The following is a 17,547-nucleotide window of genomic DNA, read 5'->3' on the forward strand; positions in this document are numbered from 1 at the left end:
TTATTTATTAATATTTTATATATAATTTAAATGATATTATGCTTATTTATTTTTTAAATAGGAATAATTTATAATTTATTTTATTAATAAATTATAATATAAATATAAATATTTTATTTATAATTTAATTTTATTATTTTAAATTATTAGTATTTTATTAAAAGTTGGAATCCAGGAAGAGGAAAATGAGAGAGAAAAAAAATAATATTTTATATAAATAGAGTTATAATTTTTCAAACTTGTAAAAAGGTATTTTGATCTTTATGATTTTTTGAGTTTATTCCTCAAACTATGGAATAGCTAATACCATAGGGGAGGATGGTATTAACTATTCCTTAATTTTAAAGGATTTTGAAGAATAGACATTCCATAGGAATGGCTATTCCTTGGACTATTTCTCAACCAAATAAATGAATCAAAATTCCTTGAGAATAAAGAAGGAATGGTTTAGCAATTCCACCAACCAAACATGCTAATAGTTATTTTCTTTTTGTTAAAAATAGGAAAGGGAAGGGAAATTGGCTTGGAAATTGAAGGAAGCTACATATACTTTTGTGGCCTATATCTTTATATATAAAAAAAACATCAATGAAGAAGAATTGGAAATCAAGCAAAGGATTTGCATACAAACAATCAACGGCGACTTGTCTAGGCAACGACTATGGAAGGAACAAGGAAACGGGTCTGCCATTGTTAACATGTTGATGTTGGAAATGTTTATGAACGTCCTTTTCTTTCCTGAAGCCCCATCTGTGTAATCAAAGAGTATAATAATAAAATTTCATAAGACTATAAACAATTAACATAAAATGGTTCGCCCATTGTAGAAGGAATACATATGTCAGCACTTTTCGTAGAAAGGGTAAATTCGTTTTCTTTTTTTCTTTTTTAATTTGGATAGTTGAAGTAATTTATTCATTTCTTCAAAGAAAAAAAAAACATTTTATGTAATTTTCATTCTTATTATAACAATAATTCCATATTTAATTTATGAATACAACACTGTACGTGAAGAAACTAGGAAAGACACTACTTTAACATAAAGGGGGTTCATTCGGTCAAAAGAAATGGTGGCCTAGTTTCTTCATCCAAAGAAGCCCAATTGTTAAAGTCGACCCAATGGCTAGAGCCCAGACCATATTATTTTGTTCTTCATTGGGCCAATTTCTGGGCCTCTTCTCTATAGACCTTACCTGGATGATATTTGTAATTGGTAGACCTGTTGTAAGGCCATTACCGATGGGCCCAATGGATTACTAGTTATGGGTCAATGGTGACCCATATGTTTTTTGAAAAGCATTCATGAGATTGCATTAAAGGGGGTGAATGGAGCCTCCCCTTTTCAAAGTACAAAACAGGATACAAAATGGAGTTCAAAAAGAATTGGTTGGCATTCCCATTTTCTACCAACGGGTATCCCTCCCCAACATTTCCACTTAATCCTCCTTTCCACAGAGTCTCAAAAAACCCCTGTAGCAAAAGCAAAATGGACCTACAAAAACGACGGTCCCCCTGAACCAAACAATTTCTCCCACTCCCCTGTAAATAAGAAACTGACGCTAATAATATTAACCAACCTAAAGTCAAAAACATCACAGGGCAGGAGTTTCAGGATCCCCAGTAGATGCAGACTGGGCATGCCTTCCTCACAGCTTAATTATCTCCACAACAGCAAGGAAACATACCTAATTGAAGCCGGTAGCGTCAGGATCTCTTCTAGGGGAATATTTCATTTGTAATTTTTTTTATTATAATTATATATTAATTCCATCATTTGTAAGTGTAAGCTTTTATAAAAATTTTTAATGAATCTCAAACAATTCGTGATTGTAATTGATCAATTTTAAAATATATATTCCCGTTTAGTTGTTAATTTCAATGTACGGGATTATATATTTCTAAAAACCATTTCTAAAAATCATAGTCAAAAGTTTTATTATATATTTGGGGGGCATTACTGGATACATGCTCAAATAATTGTATGGTAAGAATCCAATTATGAAGAGAGTTGTGGCTTGAATAGGTTTTGCTTATAGTTCATTCAAGCTTTGGGATATGCATCTGATGTCCCAAGGCAACATTCCAGGCAGAAAAATCTTGAGTTGACTACACCCCCAGAAAGGAGCTCTCCAACAGACAAATAAGAAGGGGGAATTTGACATTTGGTTTAGTGTTGAAATTCTGGATGGAAGATGTTGGAATTTGGGAATTGATAAGGTGTGGCTAATTCATGAATCATGGTCTCTTTTTGCTATAATAGATGAAGGTCTCACAAAAAGGACCAATCACCCTATAAACCACGCTATCTTGATATGCATATGGTTTTGGCCATTATTTTTTCAAAGTCACTTTCAATAAATTATTCGGGTAATTAATGATCATCTTCTTGTGTAGCACTAGAGGCTGTTCAGTGCTTGCAGAGACTTGTCGGTGCAAATGAGAGAGATGTATTCAGCATGTGCCTGATAATTAATAAGGAAAACAAACCAAAGCACAAAATAAAAAAAAAAAAAAAGAAGAAAGAAAGAGTGAAATATACAAGAGTAGTTGTTGTATTGTTGCTTTATAGGGCTAGTGGCATTTTTCTTCGACCCTTTAATCATTCTCCTTCCAATTTAGTGACTGAATAATAGCCATGATTATTTGCTTTAGCAAGTTTTAGTTGTATTAGACAGAAGCCCTTTGCTGCATCAAGTTGGAACTAGGATTACAAAATAATGCGTGGTGATCAACCCTCTCTTTACCAACTATGGTCCTTTCATGATGGAACAATAAACAACTGTAGATTGAACCCATTTCTCAATCACTAAAAATTCATCAAAATTGTATCTCTTTTTTGCCTTTTCTTTCTTTGCTTTTGTAGACCTGTTTTCCATTTGTCCAAGCATAAAATAATCCTCCATGTGAGGCCACTTTTACCTTTACTGTTGGCATGACTAGGTTTGCTTATGGGACATGACCTTTTAGATGAGAAACTGAGAATGGCGGATTGTAGGGTTTTTTTCTTTAGTTTTTCTACATAATCAAGTTGGGAGAGTAGAGTTTTAACTTTTATCTAGAATTGAAGTATGACAATCCCTCAATCAGCTCTTTTAGTAGTCATTAGGATACCAAGATCTTGGTAGAAAATGAAGATGCTTGGCCGTTGAGGCAAAAGCCTAAAGTCTTTATATATAGCACGGCAATTCAAAGAAGTAGGAGGAGATGTTCTTTTAAGTTTTCTTTAGAATTGCAACCTTCCTTTTGACATCAAAGTGCAAAGGGTAATCCCTTGGGCTCTATCTGTCCCTTTCGTTTACCCCATTCGACAATGTTTTTGTCCAAGGGCTCAAAACTTCAAAAGAGGATTCTGTAAGGAACACGGCTTTAAAGATAGTGAAAAGGAAAATGGGAGCCAGGAAGACTTGGGTGGGTGAAAGATTGATAATATTTGATGGTTCTCAAAGTCAAAGGAGAGATGGGTTACTTTTCCATTGGGCTTTCAACAACCCTGCTCTCGTATTGAAAATCATTATCGCTGAGTGCTTCTGCTTTCACCCTTTTTGACTTCTGCATTAGCAGCGGCTGGTAGCTGATTAAGCTGGCCTAGCTTCCTCTCCCTGAATCCTCCATCTGCCCTTTTTGTTCTCTTTTTTGCTACCTCACCTGTAAAGTGATTAAGCCTAACTGTTTTCTAGTTTTCTACTACCACTAGACCTCAGCCAAAGTTACCGACTACAATTAAAAGCTAGCATCAAAATTGGCTCAGGTCATGGGGATTCAACACCAAATCAAGGCAATTAAGGCTGTCAATTTTGTTCTCCACAATAAAGACATTTTCAATTAGAGCATGAAACTGAAACATGGTATTGTTTTCCTAGCATGTGCTGCAAAATGGAACAACAATCAGTTTCAAAACCTCAAAAACCTGTCCAACTCAGGCTTGATATTTGATCCGCCAAACTTGTTGGAGAAGAAACATAGACATCTGGCAATATTGTCCGAACCAGACAATCATGTAATAATCGATACCTGAGGTTTTTGACACAGTTTGACTCGTATCTAATCGTATATTTTGTGCAAATTATACGCTTACAATCCAAGGTTTTCAGGCCGTTTCTCACTTGTTTCTAACTTTTCAAGGGTCGTACATCTATTGATTATACATAGTGCATTATTGAACACTGATCAATTTTCCGTTCAGCTTGTAACTCAGGAGATGAATAATGGAATAATGGTCTTTCCATCCCCTTCTCCCTCACTCTCGTTTCTTGTTATTTTCTTTGGTCAAAGTGAATATTGTGTTTAACCAAATTTAGTTACAAATATGTGATTAAAGGACCCATTTTTCTTATATTTGGTGATGATATTCAAGATTCAACATGCGTGTGCACAAAAGGGGATATGCTGAAATTTGGTGGCAAAGAAGAATTACTTGTCTGAAGGGGCATTTCTTGATCAAGTAAAGTCCAAAACAAGCCCGGTTCTGAAAAAAAGAAGAAAGAGAAAAAGGGGCTAGTGGTTCTCTTCTCCCTCTGGACCATGTCAAGGTGGCATCCAATGAACTTCCAGCTACAATCAGATGGGCTCGAGACTACACTAGTTGCTTGCACACAAGCCTTCCTATTGGTCAAACTTTATTTCCCCAAATTTCTTCAGGTTGCCACATCTCTTCATTTGAATGAAAGGGAAACCAGGAACAGTTGGAGAAAGCTGAGATCACCGCAAAGTGGATTCTTGCTTTAGTGCTTTCACTGTTGATTGTTTAACCTTGTGTTTCTTCTTGACCTTTTATTTCAATTTAAAATGGGAGGGTAGGTACGGTCCTTAGTCAAGATCTTTTAAAGGGATACGCAATCAAGGTATGTTATTACTTTAGTGCTTAATGATTAGGTTAACCTATTGATTATGCTAGTCTTAATTCCAACTTATCAATTAGAAGGAGTAATGCGATTTTTTCTCTTTTGATGAATAGCAATCACACAATTCATTTCCTATTCAGCAATGACACAATTCATTTCCTATTATTCACTGATTACTCTATTTAGTTGGAACCCATTTTACTATCTAAAGCTTGTATTTCAAGTCTCTTAACATTTTGGATAGCATGGCAAGATCATGGCCAAGTTGAGAGCTCATAGCAAAAATATAAGAACGGCCATCGAATAATCCTTGCTCTTTGAAGATAGTGACTAGTGATCGACTTAAAAGGCTGGCTTTTTTCTCCCCAAGGACCTTCCTCTCCTCTCCTCTCCTCTTTGTCTGCCCTTTTCATACGCTACAAAAAACCTATCCCCACTCCTTATAATAGACATTGGATTAGATAGATAAGCAGAGGAAGAGAAAGAGAGAGCGAGACAGAGAGAAAGAAATCATGGGATCTGAGGCAGAGAAAGAGTCAAGCTACATACCAAAGCTACCGCTGTTTTCAGCTTCACATGCACACATGTTGTCACCAGAAAGATCAGGGATGTTAACCCCACCATTACACGCCTTAGCCTCGGTCCCATTCCGCTGGGAAGAGGAACCGGGAAAGCCCAAACCTTGCACCACACTCGCCACTATTTTTTCTAACCCCAATGACTTTGCTCAAAAGTGCCTGGAACTGCCTCCGAGGTTGCTACTGGATGCCCAGATCACAGATAAACTCCCCTCGCCCACCACAGTCTTGGAAGGCCCTTACAGGGGAAGGGCTAGACTTCAGTCTTCCTCTTTCAGAATGGCAAGTGAGTGTTATGGGTCTTTCCGAGCCGGCAGTTGTAGTCCTGAGATGGTGCACCTTGATACCATGGTTCTTAGCAAGAGAGGGTACAAAGAGAAGGGTTTTCTTGGTTCTTGGAGGAGAAGGGCCTTGAAGGCTAGAAGAGAAGTTGGTGGAAACAGTTATGTCTTCCCATCTTCTGGGGATAGAGAGAGTGAATGCTGCAGAGAAGGGGAAGAAAGCAGTAGCAGCACCAGTGTTAAGATCACAAGAATTAGAAGGGTTGGCAGCTTCCCTAGTCTCTCTCATTCCAAGTCCCACTTCTGGGTAAGTTTCTCTCGTTTTCTTTGCATATTTGCAGTCTTTGAGCCTTGAAGGGATGCTGTTATGCTTCATATTTAGTTTTCATCAAGAATACTGACATACACACCGTTTCTTCCTCTAGTCTAAAATCTTTTTTACTTCTTCTTATGATCATTTTGCTTATTTATCACTGATAACTCACTTAATTTTAGAGAGACATTAACAATACACAGCAATAAATTTCCTTCCTGTGATTGTGTATTATAATGTTAAGTTAAATCCAAGTCTGTTCCCTTGAATTAGGTAAATCATATATAACCAGAAATGGGGTAAATGATGGATCAAGATCAATTATTTTTTGCTACGGTAGGCGTAGATTGCTTGATAAAATTAGCCTTGGGTGTGGTGGGCAAGCTTTGTTTGCCGTAGGAGGGACCTGGCTAGAATTAAACGCCCCAAAGAAATTTTCTAAAGTTGTAGGCGCCTACCTCATTTTCGCTTTACTTTTGAGTTTCAATCTGTGTTTTTTCTCATTAGGGGAAAGCATTTTGGGAGCTTTAATTCCCATCTCTTTTGTTATATGCTTCAATTAGCATTGAAGGATATTTAAACTCTAAAACTATTGACTTTACAATAATGTGCCTCTTCAAGTAGATTTGTTTGTGGCCAATCTATTCTTTTGAAACTCTTCATCTAACTCTTCTCTTGATTTCATTTTGTTCCTCGTTCAATAAAGCTTTGTAATTCAGTTTTTGTTCCACAACATTCAAGAAAGTTTGTTGGGCATTACAGGCAAGTATTTATGAAGGCTTAAAGCAAATTGTTCCATGGAGTAAAAGGGAAAAGAAGGATGGACTATTGGGCTGATTTTTTTTTCTCTAGGCACCCGACGACACAAACAGTTAATTACCTGCAGCATTGCAATCCAAATCAGCAGGTTGATGTTTTTATTGTGAATGTAAATAACTAATCAAATGTAATATAGCTAAGCCCATTATACTTTGTTTTTCTTCTCTAGTTGTGGGGCGGCATTCAGCTAAGTTTTTGGATAGGTCTGGCTATGGCAGCGATCTTTTAAATCTTTTGCATGTAAATCAATGTCAAAGTTTTCAGACTTTGGTGGCCTGGATATATAGCAGCAATAAATGTACCAACAGGCCATCATTCCATGGACACTGGGATGTGGGAACGTTTGTAAGGATGTGGAATTTATGGCTTAGCTATTTAGGAAAATGAAACAATCTAGCGTATCATTCCAATCTTTACCATTTACGAATTACTAGCTCTAGTTTGTTGTCATCATTGCCTTTCCGTTCTTCTTTGTCTTTATATTGGGGGCAGCCCGACAGAAGACTCACTCAAACAGCATTTAAGGCCCAATTATGTTCACGGTTGGGGAATCCGAGGTCGGAGGGTGTTAGAGAAGGGCAGGACGTGGCTTCTACCGGTATTTGGCAATGCCCCTACTGCCTCAGAAACCGGAGGGATATGCACTCTGACTCTGACTTAGTCAACTCTACTAGTCTACTACCTTGAACCATCGAGTACCCCCCCATGGCAGGGTTTTGGTACGTCTCGGCAAAGAACCAATCCTTGCCCATAAACAGAGAACGTGTTTTCTAGCTGCTCTTCATGACCTAGACCTCCTTAAAGAAGCCTAACTGAACTTCGTTAACACTATTTATTGGTCTGTAAGATTAAGACTTCTTGAAAATTAATCTAATGAAAAAACAATTCCTAAAATGATGTGATTGCCTTTGCAATACTAACAATATATTTCATACTACCCATTTGCAGATTGTAGCCTATAACCCGGCATCACGAAGGAACTGACAAAAGAATGAGGTCGCCAATTGCCCGTATTGTACTCCTTCGCATATCCCATATTGTATTGCAATAACGATATTTGAAAAATGCTTTCCATGGTTCAGACTAACCATGTTTTCAACATCATCTGCACATTGTTACTGCCTATAAGTTTACAAAAAAAAAGGCATACAGGATGCAAATCAACCACAGAATGAACTTCAATTGTAGGGAAGCAAATTAAGCAGAAGATGCCATATTCCACTCTGAAATGAATTATCCATGCTTTGAGTAATCCTCGACTACCGAAAATCAAAACAAAATAACACTCAAATTCTCATACTAAACATGATGTTGAAGGCACAAGTCACTCTTTAAGAGTTCCCAATTTAAAAGTAAGGTTTATTTCGCCACTGATTATCAGCTACATTTGAAGTTTTCCCACTTTTCAATCCATTAATGACATCAACCCTACTTTTTACCAGTCACACCTGCGACCACCTGCAAAAATGGAGCACATCAATATGTTAAAAATGATAACAGAAAAGTAGAACACAAGAAGCATAAACAAGGCTGGAAATTTCCTCTGGGAGTGTTCACTGCTCCACTTAGCATGTTCCAAAGCTTTGATATCCAAACTCTAAAGAATTTTGGAGTACATCATAGTGATCTTATGTTCCTGGTCTATTTCATAGGCATGGCAACAACAACGCCAATCAAGACCAGAGTATCCTTTTCCAAAGAGATACATTAATGAAAAGAATAGTCAGATAATAAAAGCTAATACTAAGGCTGATCATATACACAAAAGCACAAAGACAGTCTGCAAGAACTTATGCAGTGATCTTGGCAATATTGACCATCTTTTTCCCCTTCTTTGATACTAATCAAACCTTATACCTAGATGAGAAAAAGGTACATACTTTCCACCTACAATACAGTTACAAAGGATCATTAAAATCAAATTTCTCATCGAGCTAGAACAAGGTAAAATTAACCAAGATCAACTAGTGCAGCCAGAATGTGGTGTTCTCAGTTATGGAAGGGTATCAATTGCAGCATCTGAACTAAAAGAGAACCCTTGTCATTGAATGCTGTAAACATCCACCGCTTTCCAATAGGTGTTAGTCTTAACACTGCAGGCATAAAGTTGAAATTCAAATATCAAAAGAAAAAATTACCCAGTTACTAGGATCTTGATTAAATGATATTCTTCTCTGTCACAGAGAAAACAGTCTCAAAACTTCTCTTAAGTGACATGTCTAACCCAATTTACAGTTAGTAGATAAATTCTCAAACACTAACAAACAACAAATGTCCTAAAGACTACAACAAGGAGCATGTTGCTAATGCTATACTTACATCACTTAAGGCAGGCTGACGAACTTGCTTTGATGATTCTAAGGAATCTAGAATGGGCCTTACAACAGCTGGTAGGAAGAGACCTGCATTTTTTACAAACTGAGTAAGCTGACAGCAAATAAGATAAAATATCTGCTTTACAAAAAGAGAAAAAGAAAAGTCTCAGAAAGGAGATAAGAGGACCATTATAATGCAAAATTGAAGAAACAAGAGGAAACCCAAATTCAACCGTGACAGTATAAAGAAAAAGAATGATGAAACTCCATGTCATTTTCACTTCAAGATAGACTCATACAAGCAACTCTGAAAACTCACTCTCATATGAATTCATTTACTAATTGTTACATTTTTGTGTGCTCCCAATTCCCAACTTAACTTACCCCCATTTGTTTGATTATGACACACATTATTACTTCAATCACAGTGGCTTCCCAAATAGAACGCTCCCAGTTTATGCATCATGTCAGATTTAGAATCCTTAGTTTCATGACATATATGTACTAATCATACATAACTTATGAATTGAATTTCAGGAATCTTGGCAATGCTACCCATGACATACTCAAAGGACATAAATTTTATCAAAGAAATATATTATCCAAAGCATTTCAATTTGATTCCTCTACAGCTACACCGCGGAATCTAACCAGACAGTAACTACCATCACACAATCAAAATTGGGAAGAATCCCTCATAAGAAATTTAAATTAATTCAAGACAAAGAAAACATCTTTTCATTAAAAGAAGAGACGATTCTGAATTGGCTTATAAAACCCTACATCCGCAAATCGGTCATGAAAACCATTGCCAAACAAAAAATCTCCTAATGATGCTTTCCCTAATATCACATCATTAAATAACCAAAAAGCATAAAGCTAGAGGATTAGTAATGAAGAAACCCATAAAAACAACTTGATAATGCAGCGGATGATTCATCAGATTAAAGAAAGAGAGGGATTAATCAAAAATGAGGACGAAAGCTTACCAACACCAGCGATGAGGCAAGAAGCTGCGACAACTGGCTCTTGCACCACGAATATCTTCAGCTTCTCCATCACCGCCATCTCTCTAATCGATTTTCCCTGCTCTTACTGCCTTCACTTCTCCTATTCTTCTATTCGAAAAGCAGCCCTGTTTTCTTTGACGGATGCCCAGAGTATCAAATGGATCGGATCCAGCTCTTTTAGTTCTAGGAAATCAAATCAACAGGAAATTTGGGTTCGAGTCGGGTACCCGAAAGGATGTGAACGTCCTGGTGTTTTATTTTTCTTTTCATTGTCCACAAAGAACCCCTTTTATCGTTTGAAATTATGATCAACCCCTAAGCTTGTGGGACTAGATGTTGCCATTATCTAACGAGGGTAAAAGGGTAAAACAGAATGAATGAAAGCTGTAGAATTTTGGCAAAAAAAACCAAAACATGAATGAATATTCTAGACTAAATGTTTAATTTTGTTAATTTATGGTAAAATGTTTCAATTGTAAAAATTAAATATCAAACGTTTTTTGATTTTTTATAATTAAGGATTAAGGTGAAAGGTGTTTATCGCATGTAAGACGCGTATAACGTGGATACTGATTTGAATTTTTATCAAAAAATCTTTTCTAAAGCGTCTCGTTATGTAAGATACGAAAATATAATTTAATCAGAAAATATTTATTATTAAGTTAAAACGGTTTAAATTATGACATAGCATGTAACAATTAAATTATTTAACATGACGTGTAACAATTAAACATTTAACATAACGTATAATAACTAAATATTTAACATAATATGTGATAAATTTTCATGATATGTAATAACTAAAATTTTCAATATGAGATGCAACAACGGAATTTTCAATATAACATGTAACAACCAAATCTTCAACATGATGTGTAATAATTATATTTTTCAACATGACGTCTAATAACTAAATTTTTAATATGACGTATAATAACTACATTTTTAACATGATATGTAATAACTAAATTTTTAATATGACGTGTAATAATTATATTTTTAACATGATATGTAATAATTATTTTCAACTTGACGTATAATAACTAAATTTTAGAGTATGACATGTAACATTGCATTTTTCAACATGACGTTAGCAATATTTTTTGCACAAAAAAATAACAATAAGATTTCCCAACATATTGTGTAACAAATATTAAGAAAATATTTTTAGCTGCTATGTCATCAGCTCATGTGATTTTTTGTCGTGTAATAATTAAATTTCAACATAACGTATAATAACTAAATATTTAATAAAATGTATAACAACTATATTTTTCAACATGACATGTAACAACTAAATTTTCAACAGAGTATAATAAATACATTTTCAACATGATTTATAACAATCATTTCAATTTGTAGTGTAACAATTAAATTTTAAAATATAATGTGTAACATTACATTTTTCAACATGATGTTAACAACATTTTTTGCATAAAAAGTAATAATAACATTTCTCAACATGCTGTGTAATAAATATTTTGAATATATTTTTGAGCTGCCATGCCATCAGCTCACGCGATTTTTTATCGTGTGTGATATACGTTCCATCCACCTGTTAATTTAGCCCTTAATTATAAAGAATCGAAAACTTTTGACCCTTAATTATTACAATTGAAACGTTTGGTCCTTAATTGAAAAAATACACAAATGTTCTAAATATGAGCATTTAGCCAATATTCTAATAACTTGTTTTATCTAATCTTATATAGGGTTAATAGGGTAAATATCAATAAATTTGTTCTATTAAGTCTAAATATGTGTTAGAGTCATCTCGGGCATTTCAAAAAAAGTAAATAAATTGTTTCAATTCATATCAAACAATTAAGGATCTTTCAAAGTTTTAAAGCATGAATGCTATACATTCTATTATGTTAACCTTTAAAGCGAGGATAATAATCTTATAGTAAAGTAATATCAAAGTGGACCTAACTCACGTCAAGCATCTCCAAAATGAAGACAAGTAAACTTGTTGATGTCGGTGAGAGTGTCTTCAAATTAAACGGAAGAAAATATCATGTCAAACGTTTCAAAAATCATTATCTAATTAAATGGAGAAAAATATCACGTCAAACGTTTTAAAACAAATAAATAACATATTTCAATTTCGTATGAAACAAGTAAAACGATTTTGAAAAATTTGTATACAGGCACACCATACACCCTATCAAATTAACCCTTAAGAGAGAGTAATGGTGAAATGACATTAGCACATTCGTCTAAAATCTTAAGATTGTGCCAAATGGTTTGAAATTTGAAAAAAGAAAAAAAAATAATAAACATTAAAGATCTTATTATATCATTGTCTAAACCTTTTGAATCACTATGATTTAGGACATCATTTCTCACATCTGATGTCTAACTTACCTTCAGAATTACGCACCTGTTTGCAAATTAACATACATGAAATAAAAACCATTAAACCAGTTACTTGGATAAGATTGGATTTAGAATCCGCAACTGTTCAATTAATTGACACTGAACAAATTTCCCATCACATTGATAAATTTACCGAAGAGAAATTTCATGAGATACTTTGTCTAAGGACATTTTCACCCAATATATGCACAACAGCCCACCAAATCATCTACACACCCAAGTACACTACTTTTCAGACAGAGACCTACAAATAATACAACTAAGGAAAAGTGAAAAACTACTCATACAATATACAGGGGCTAATACATGTAAAATTAAGTGACCAAAAAACCTTACATACGGAAAATAAATATAATTTGATCATTCTTTTGTCACAAAACAATCTTTCCCGCAGCAAGGGGATTAGGTTGAAACTTTGTTAATTGTCTAGAAAGGCAACATCCACCCCACAGTCCATCCCAACAGCAAACCAGCACCAACAAGACTCAGTCCCAAAGCAAAAGCAACAGCATACTTGGTTATGTCTGGTCTAGGTTGGCCATTCTTCACTCGTCTAGCTTTTCCAGTCTTTTGCCAGCTCTTCCGCAATTTCCTACTGTTGTAGGGTGTCCATGGAAGGACTGTAGGGAAGAGAGTGGAGACTGGCTGCTCATTATTCTTGATCTGGACATAAAGGGCTTCCAGCTGCAGGATTTGGAACCACTGTTTGTAGGCAAAGAGTTGTGATGCTTGCTTAAAGAACAGCTTGATGACATGTTCCTTCTCTGCATAGGCTTGCTTTGCTGCCTTCTCAGCTTCTCTTGCACGTGTTTGTGAGTGACAAAGTGCTTCAAGTAGCTGAGCCTTAGTAGGATCAGACTCGGTAACTTGCTCCACAGTATCCTCTTTAGTTGTACTATATGAATGCAAGTCAAATAAAGAAGAACAAACAAAGCCAAGTTAATAGTTTTATCCTTTTAATTGGTCCTTTTAATTGGTCAGCTCGAGATGCAAGGCAATGTTCATCCAAGAATCCATTTAAGCAAACTGTTCCTATCTGAACCTTTTTTTAACTAATCCATTCCGAGAATTAAGAAAATGGATCAATAAAACAACTACTTAAAGCATTAAAAAATAAATACCTGAATGATGTGTCAGAAGCACATTGGATCTTCCCTTCGCCAACTGAAGACATCAATCTTCCATGTGTTCTTACAGAATCAGTAAAGGCCTGTGAATTCACAATTGGTCTGGGAATAGGGCCTGTTTGGGACTTCCATGCCAAAGAAGATACTTCATCACCGTCAGAAGAACCAGAACATGCATGTGAGTACCTCCTCACATGCATCTTCTGAGGTGGGGGAAGATCACAATTCTCAATAAAGTCCAATGACTTTTGCGCAACCAAGGAGGCCAGTTCGTCTTTATCTGTTGTGCGCCACCATGGCTCACCCTTCCCACCTTCAACCCAGGGGGACTCTGGATCATAGCATAAGTCATTCGTTTTTTTGAAAACTGGGCATTCAACAGATTCCATCTCCAAAAATTCATAGTTTTTTACTATCTCTGTTGAATCAAGAGAATATCCTTTGTCACTATTCCTGTCAACACCTGTAGCAGCTTGTGCATCCTGCAGATGAACTCCACTTACTTTGGAGGGAGATTTAATTTCAGCTTTCAAACTTTCCACGTCATCCTCTAAGGCATGTAACTGCTCACTTGTTAAACCCTTTTGAGGTCCATAGCTAGGCTGCAGCTGAAGCCACCACCTCATATCAGGAGGTAAATTGGAATAGGAAGGGCTCCTGTTGAGAGGCATGAAACCTACTGCAGGGTGATCACACGCATCTGCTGCACCGGTGGGGCTTGAATCAGCCTGTTTAGATGAAGATGATGATTGGCAGCAAGCTAACTTGGGAGCTCTTTTGGCATCTTCTTGGACAAAGCAACGATTAGCTGTTCTTTGCCAGACAGCCCTTGCTTCAGCTGCTGCCATTACTCTCGTCTTCGACACATTTAGCTGTTGGAAATAACCACTTGTTACAAATGAGAATGCTAGATAAGTAAGAAAAACTTATAACCTTGTGCTTCACTAAATCAGACACCAAATAACCAGCCAACTAAATTTGATTGATAAAAATCACTTTATAAGTTGACAAATACATAAATAAAACACCAATCCAAATACATACAGATACCAGTCAAAACAAACACTAACGATATTGGAAATCTTAAAAAGTTCTACCAATGGTTACTAAAGAAATAACAGATAATCCTTGTCCTTGTCCCCATAAAAGCTACACAAAAGTTCAACCATCATACATACTTCACAATCTGAACAAATAAGCATATCTGATGACTTCTCATGCCTGAAATAGAGAACTAAAATGGGAAGTGGCAGATCTATAATTAACTCACTACATCAATTTAAAACACAGAAACCATATAGTTGCAAAATCAGGCCGAGACAATCAGATAAACCCGTCATGAAGGGTTTATTCTAGACAAATCCTGATTAAGACTTAATTAAACTTCAAAGTTGACTTTAACCCACTCTCATTCATCTCAAGTAAAGTTCAGTTACATCCCCCAGTTATTCAGATACCAGCTTCATGAGATCAACATAACATGTAAACAGTACAAAGCAGATAAAAAGAGGGCAAAAATATACAATGTAAATTCCAAACTCTTAACTGCACATCATACTTACTGAAACAATCCCACAGCAATAAACTCGATTTACAAAAATTGTAAGCAGATTGCCTTTAGGAAGTTATAAAATGAAAGTTACAATAAAAAAACAAAGGGAAAAATCTAATAATTCTATTATTGTCACTACTAAAGAAACATACAACAAAATTCAACAACCATCGAAAACAACCGCCGGTAACTACCATAAAATGGTGGATAAATGAAAATAAAACAGAAAGGAAGAAGAAAAGAAAGAACAACCCATAAATTAAAGAACCAGAACAACAAAAGTCCACGTGGATAAGAAGATTTAACGGTGCATGCGACAAAGTTGAATAATCTAACATAATTCAACAAACTAAAAGATACCAAATAAGCAAAAATGAGAAAAGAAGGCAGCACAAATAAGCTATAATCAATCAAGTAACAAAAAGGATAAGAGATTATCAACGAGAAAGAGCACAAACCCAGAAACCTGCAGGATCGAAAAGAGATGGGTAAGTGGGAATTGCAAAGATCTAGTATAATTAGAGAGAATTAAAGGTACAAGAAACCGTTTAATTTCAAGGAATGAAAGGAATCCAAGAGCACGAGACTCATGTAGAGAAACACAGTGTTGTTTTATTCGTTTACTTGTGTCAGGCTTTTTGGTTTTAGTTTCCAGTTACCAGACTTTCATATCCGTCCTTTTTTCGCTGCACAAAATTTTTACAGCATTTTATTCATCAAAGCAAGGGGGATGAAGTAGAACGACAGCGTTTCAGTTCAGATGTTGACTTGTCATTTTCGTGGAGGTCCTCTAGCCATGCCCATTAGTAGGGTGGTTCTTATACTCTAAATTCAGTAGCGTGCGGTGAGTCGGTGGGGGTGCGCGAGTGAAGGTACACGTGGCGGATGGTTAGGGTGATAAGGAGATCAAGCGGGTTGGTAGCGGGTCCCAATCAAGAGGTACGAGATAAGAGGTGCTATGTTGATTAATTGGAGGATATTCAAAGATCCAAAGATACAAGGGCGGGCAGGAAAATCCGAGGGGGTCTAACCTTTCGGCTCTACCTAAGAATCAATAGTTACAAGGAAATGAGAACAAAATTTAGCATATTATAGAAACGGGTCCCTGCTTTTGAAAGCAATATCGGGTAGATAGATTTTTAATCAAGAAAGCTGAAAAACAAATTGGATAGACTTGGATCTTAGATTTTTGGTATCTTCTAGGTGAACATTTCTAGTATGTAACGATTCACTTCATTTACCAATCAAAACAAAATTTTAGGCAAAATTTAGATCTTATACAAATGACCCAAAATATCTCTTCCTTAGATAAGAAAGAAGAAATTCATAATTTCTGTCTTGGTGTTATGTTATAGTAGAAAACATCAATTGTCTATCATAAAGTTTCCATTATTAATATTAATAAATTTTATTGATGAAGTATTAATATGCATGTGGTCATATTGATACCTAACAAAAGTAGACATAATATGCTTGTAGTCACAACACGTATACCTGCTAATTCTTTCTTTGAGATTGTAAACAGTTTACAAGCACAGAAGCACATGGGATTTCAAAGGTTTTCTGAGGGCGCAGGAGCAAGTGTAAAAGGAGGCCATCAATAATTCCTGCGGATGCCCATGGTTTCTTGCTTTTTGGTTGATTAACATGTTGTGCTTGTGTTGCAATTTTTGAGTCCATCTCTTTTCTTTTTAAATATCTATGTTATTATTAAAAGTTATTTCAAGAAATTGAGAGGCAATTGAAAGCATTGAGTGTGGATACGAATTCTAATTGAAATTTATTAAAAATTTTAAATTGATTCTGAATTTTTTAAATTTATGTTTTTTAAAATTTAAACTTTTATTGTTCTTGAATTGTCTTTTGTATATTTGAATTTTTTTCATGTTAAAATGATTTAGCCCTGCAGTATTACGCTGATCTTTCTCTAATCATCTTAGTAAGTATCACCATGGATTAATAATTTTTATTACGAGAAAAAAAATTTGAACTATAAAATTATGTATATTATATAAATGAGTATTGTAGTATAATTTTTTTGTAGATATTGTAGTCTAGTAGCTAGTAGTAATAAGGTGGTTGGTTGGGAAACACTTTGAAGTGAGAGTTCCAGACAGAGAGAGAATGATTACCTTTTTTTTTTTGACTTTGAAAAAGATTATGGAGGGATTTGCAAGGAACAACATGCATGAAATGAGAAAGAGCGGTGACACGCGGCGATGGTTTAGACACCTGGCCATGTTTTACTCTTTTATGTTTGACATCATTCCCCCTCTTCAAACTTCTCTTTTAGCTTACAATTGCATCTAAATGGATTAACATACGGGAATGG

At 35.4% G+C, this 17,547-nt stretch overlaps 3 protein-coding genes across 5 annotated transcripts; 1 reads left to right on the top strand and 2 right to left on the bottom strand.

Annotated features, from left to right (window-relative positions):
- The first annotated feature begins 4,978 nt into the window (after positions 1-4,978).
- LOC110414033 (uncharacterized protein At4g00950) lies at positions 4,979-7,248 on the top strand. 3 transcript variants are annotated; one of them, XM_021425088.2, is made up of 2 exons: positions 4,979-6,007; positions 6,755-7,248. In XM_021425088.2, exons 1-2 carry the CDS (start codon positions 5,354-5,356, stop codon positions 6,848-6,850), a joined length of 750 nt encoding a protein of 249 aa, XP_021280763.1. In that variant the 5' UTR covers positions 4,979-5,353; the 3' UTR covers positions 6,851-7,248. The 3 variants fall into 3 exon arrangements, with proteins under 3 accessions (XP_021280763.1, XP_021280765.1, XP_021280764.1); XM_021425090.2 differs by having other exon boundaries at positions 4,986-6,007; positions 6,759-7,248; XM_021425089.2 differs by having other exon boundaries at positions 5,020-6,007; positions 6,776-7,248.
- A 738-nt stretch (positions 7,249-7,986) lies between these two features.
- Positions 7,987-10,419, bottom strand: LOC110414034 (fiber). The gene is made up of 3 exons (XM_021425092.2): positions 10,137-10,419; positions 9,152-9,234; positions 7,987-8,290 (listed from the first exon to the last, which is right to left on the bottom strand). Exons 1-3 carry the CDS (start codon positions 10,213-10,215, stop codon positions 8,261-8,263), a joined length of 192 nt encoding a protein of 63 aa, XP_021280767.1. The 5' UTR covers positions 10,216-10,419; the 3' UTR covers positions 7,987-8,260.
- A 2,147-nt stretch (positions 10,420-12,566) lies between these two features.
- LOC110414409 (uncharacterized) lies at positions 12,567-15,907 on the bottom strand. The gene is made up of 3 exons (XM_021425584.2): positions 15,674-15,907; positions 13,658-14,535; positions 12,567-13,431 (listed from the first exon to the last, which is right to left on the bottom strand). The coding sequence occupies exons 2-3, from the start codon at positions 14,509-14,511 to the stop codon at positions 12,963-12,965; spliced, it is 1,323 nt and encodes a 440-aa protein (XP_021281259.1). The 5' UTR covers positions 14,512-14,535; positions 15,674-15,907; the 3' UTR covers positions 12,567-12,962.
- Between the last annotated feature and the right edge of the window lie 1,640 nt (positions 15,908-17,547).

Source organism: Theobroma umbraticum, unplaced genomic scaffold, assembly GCF_002168275.2.
Source record: "Theobroma umbraticum cultivar Fairchild unplaced genomic scaffold, ASM216827v3 scaffold_4.1, whole genome shotgun sequence".
NCBI lineage: Eukaryota > Viridiplantae > Streptophyta > Magnoliopsida > Malvales > Malvaceae > Theobroma > Theobroma umbraticum.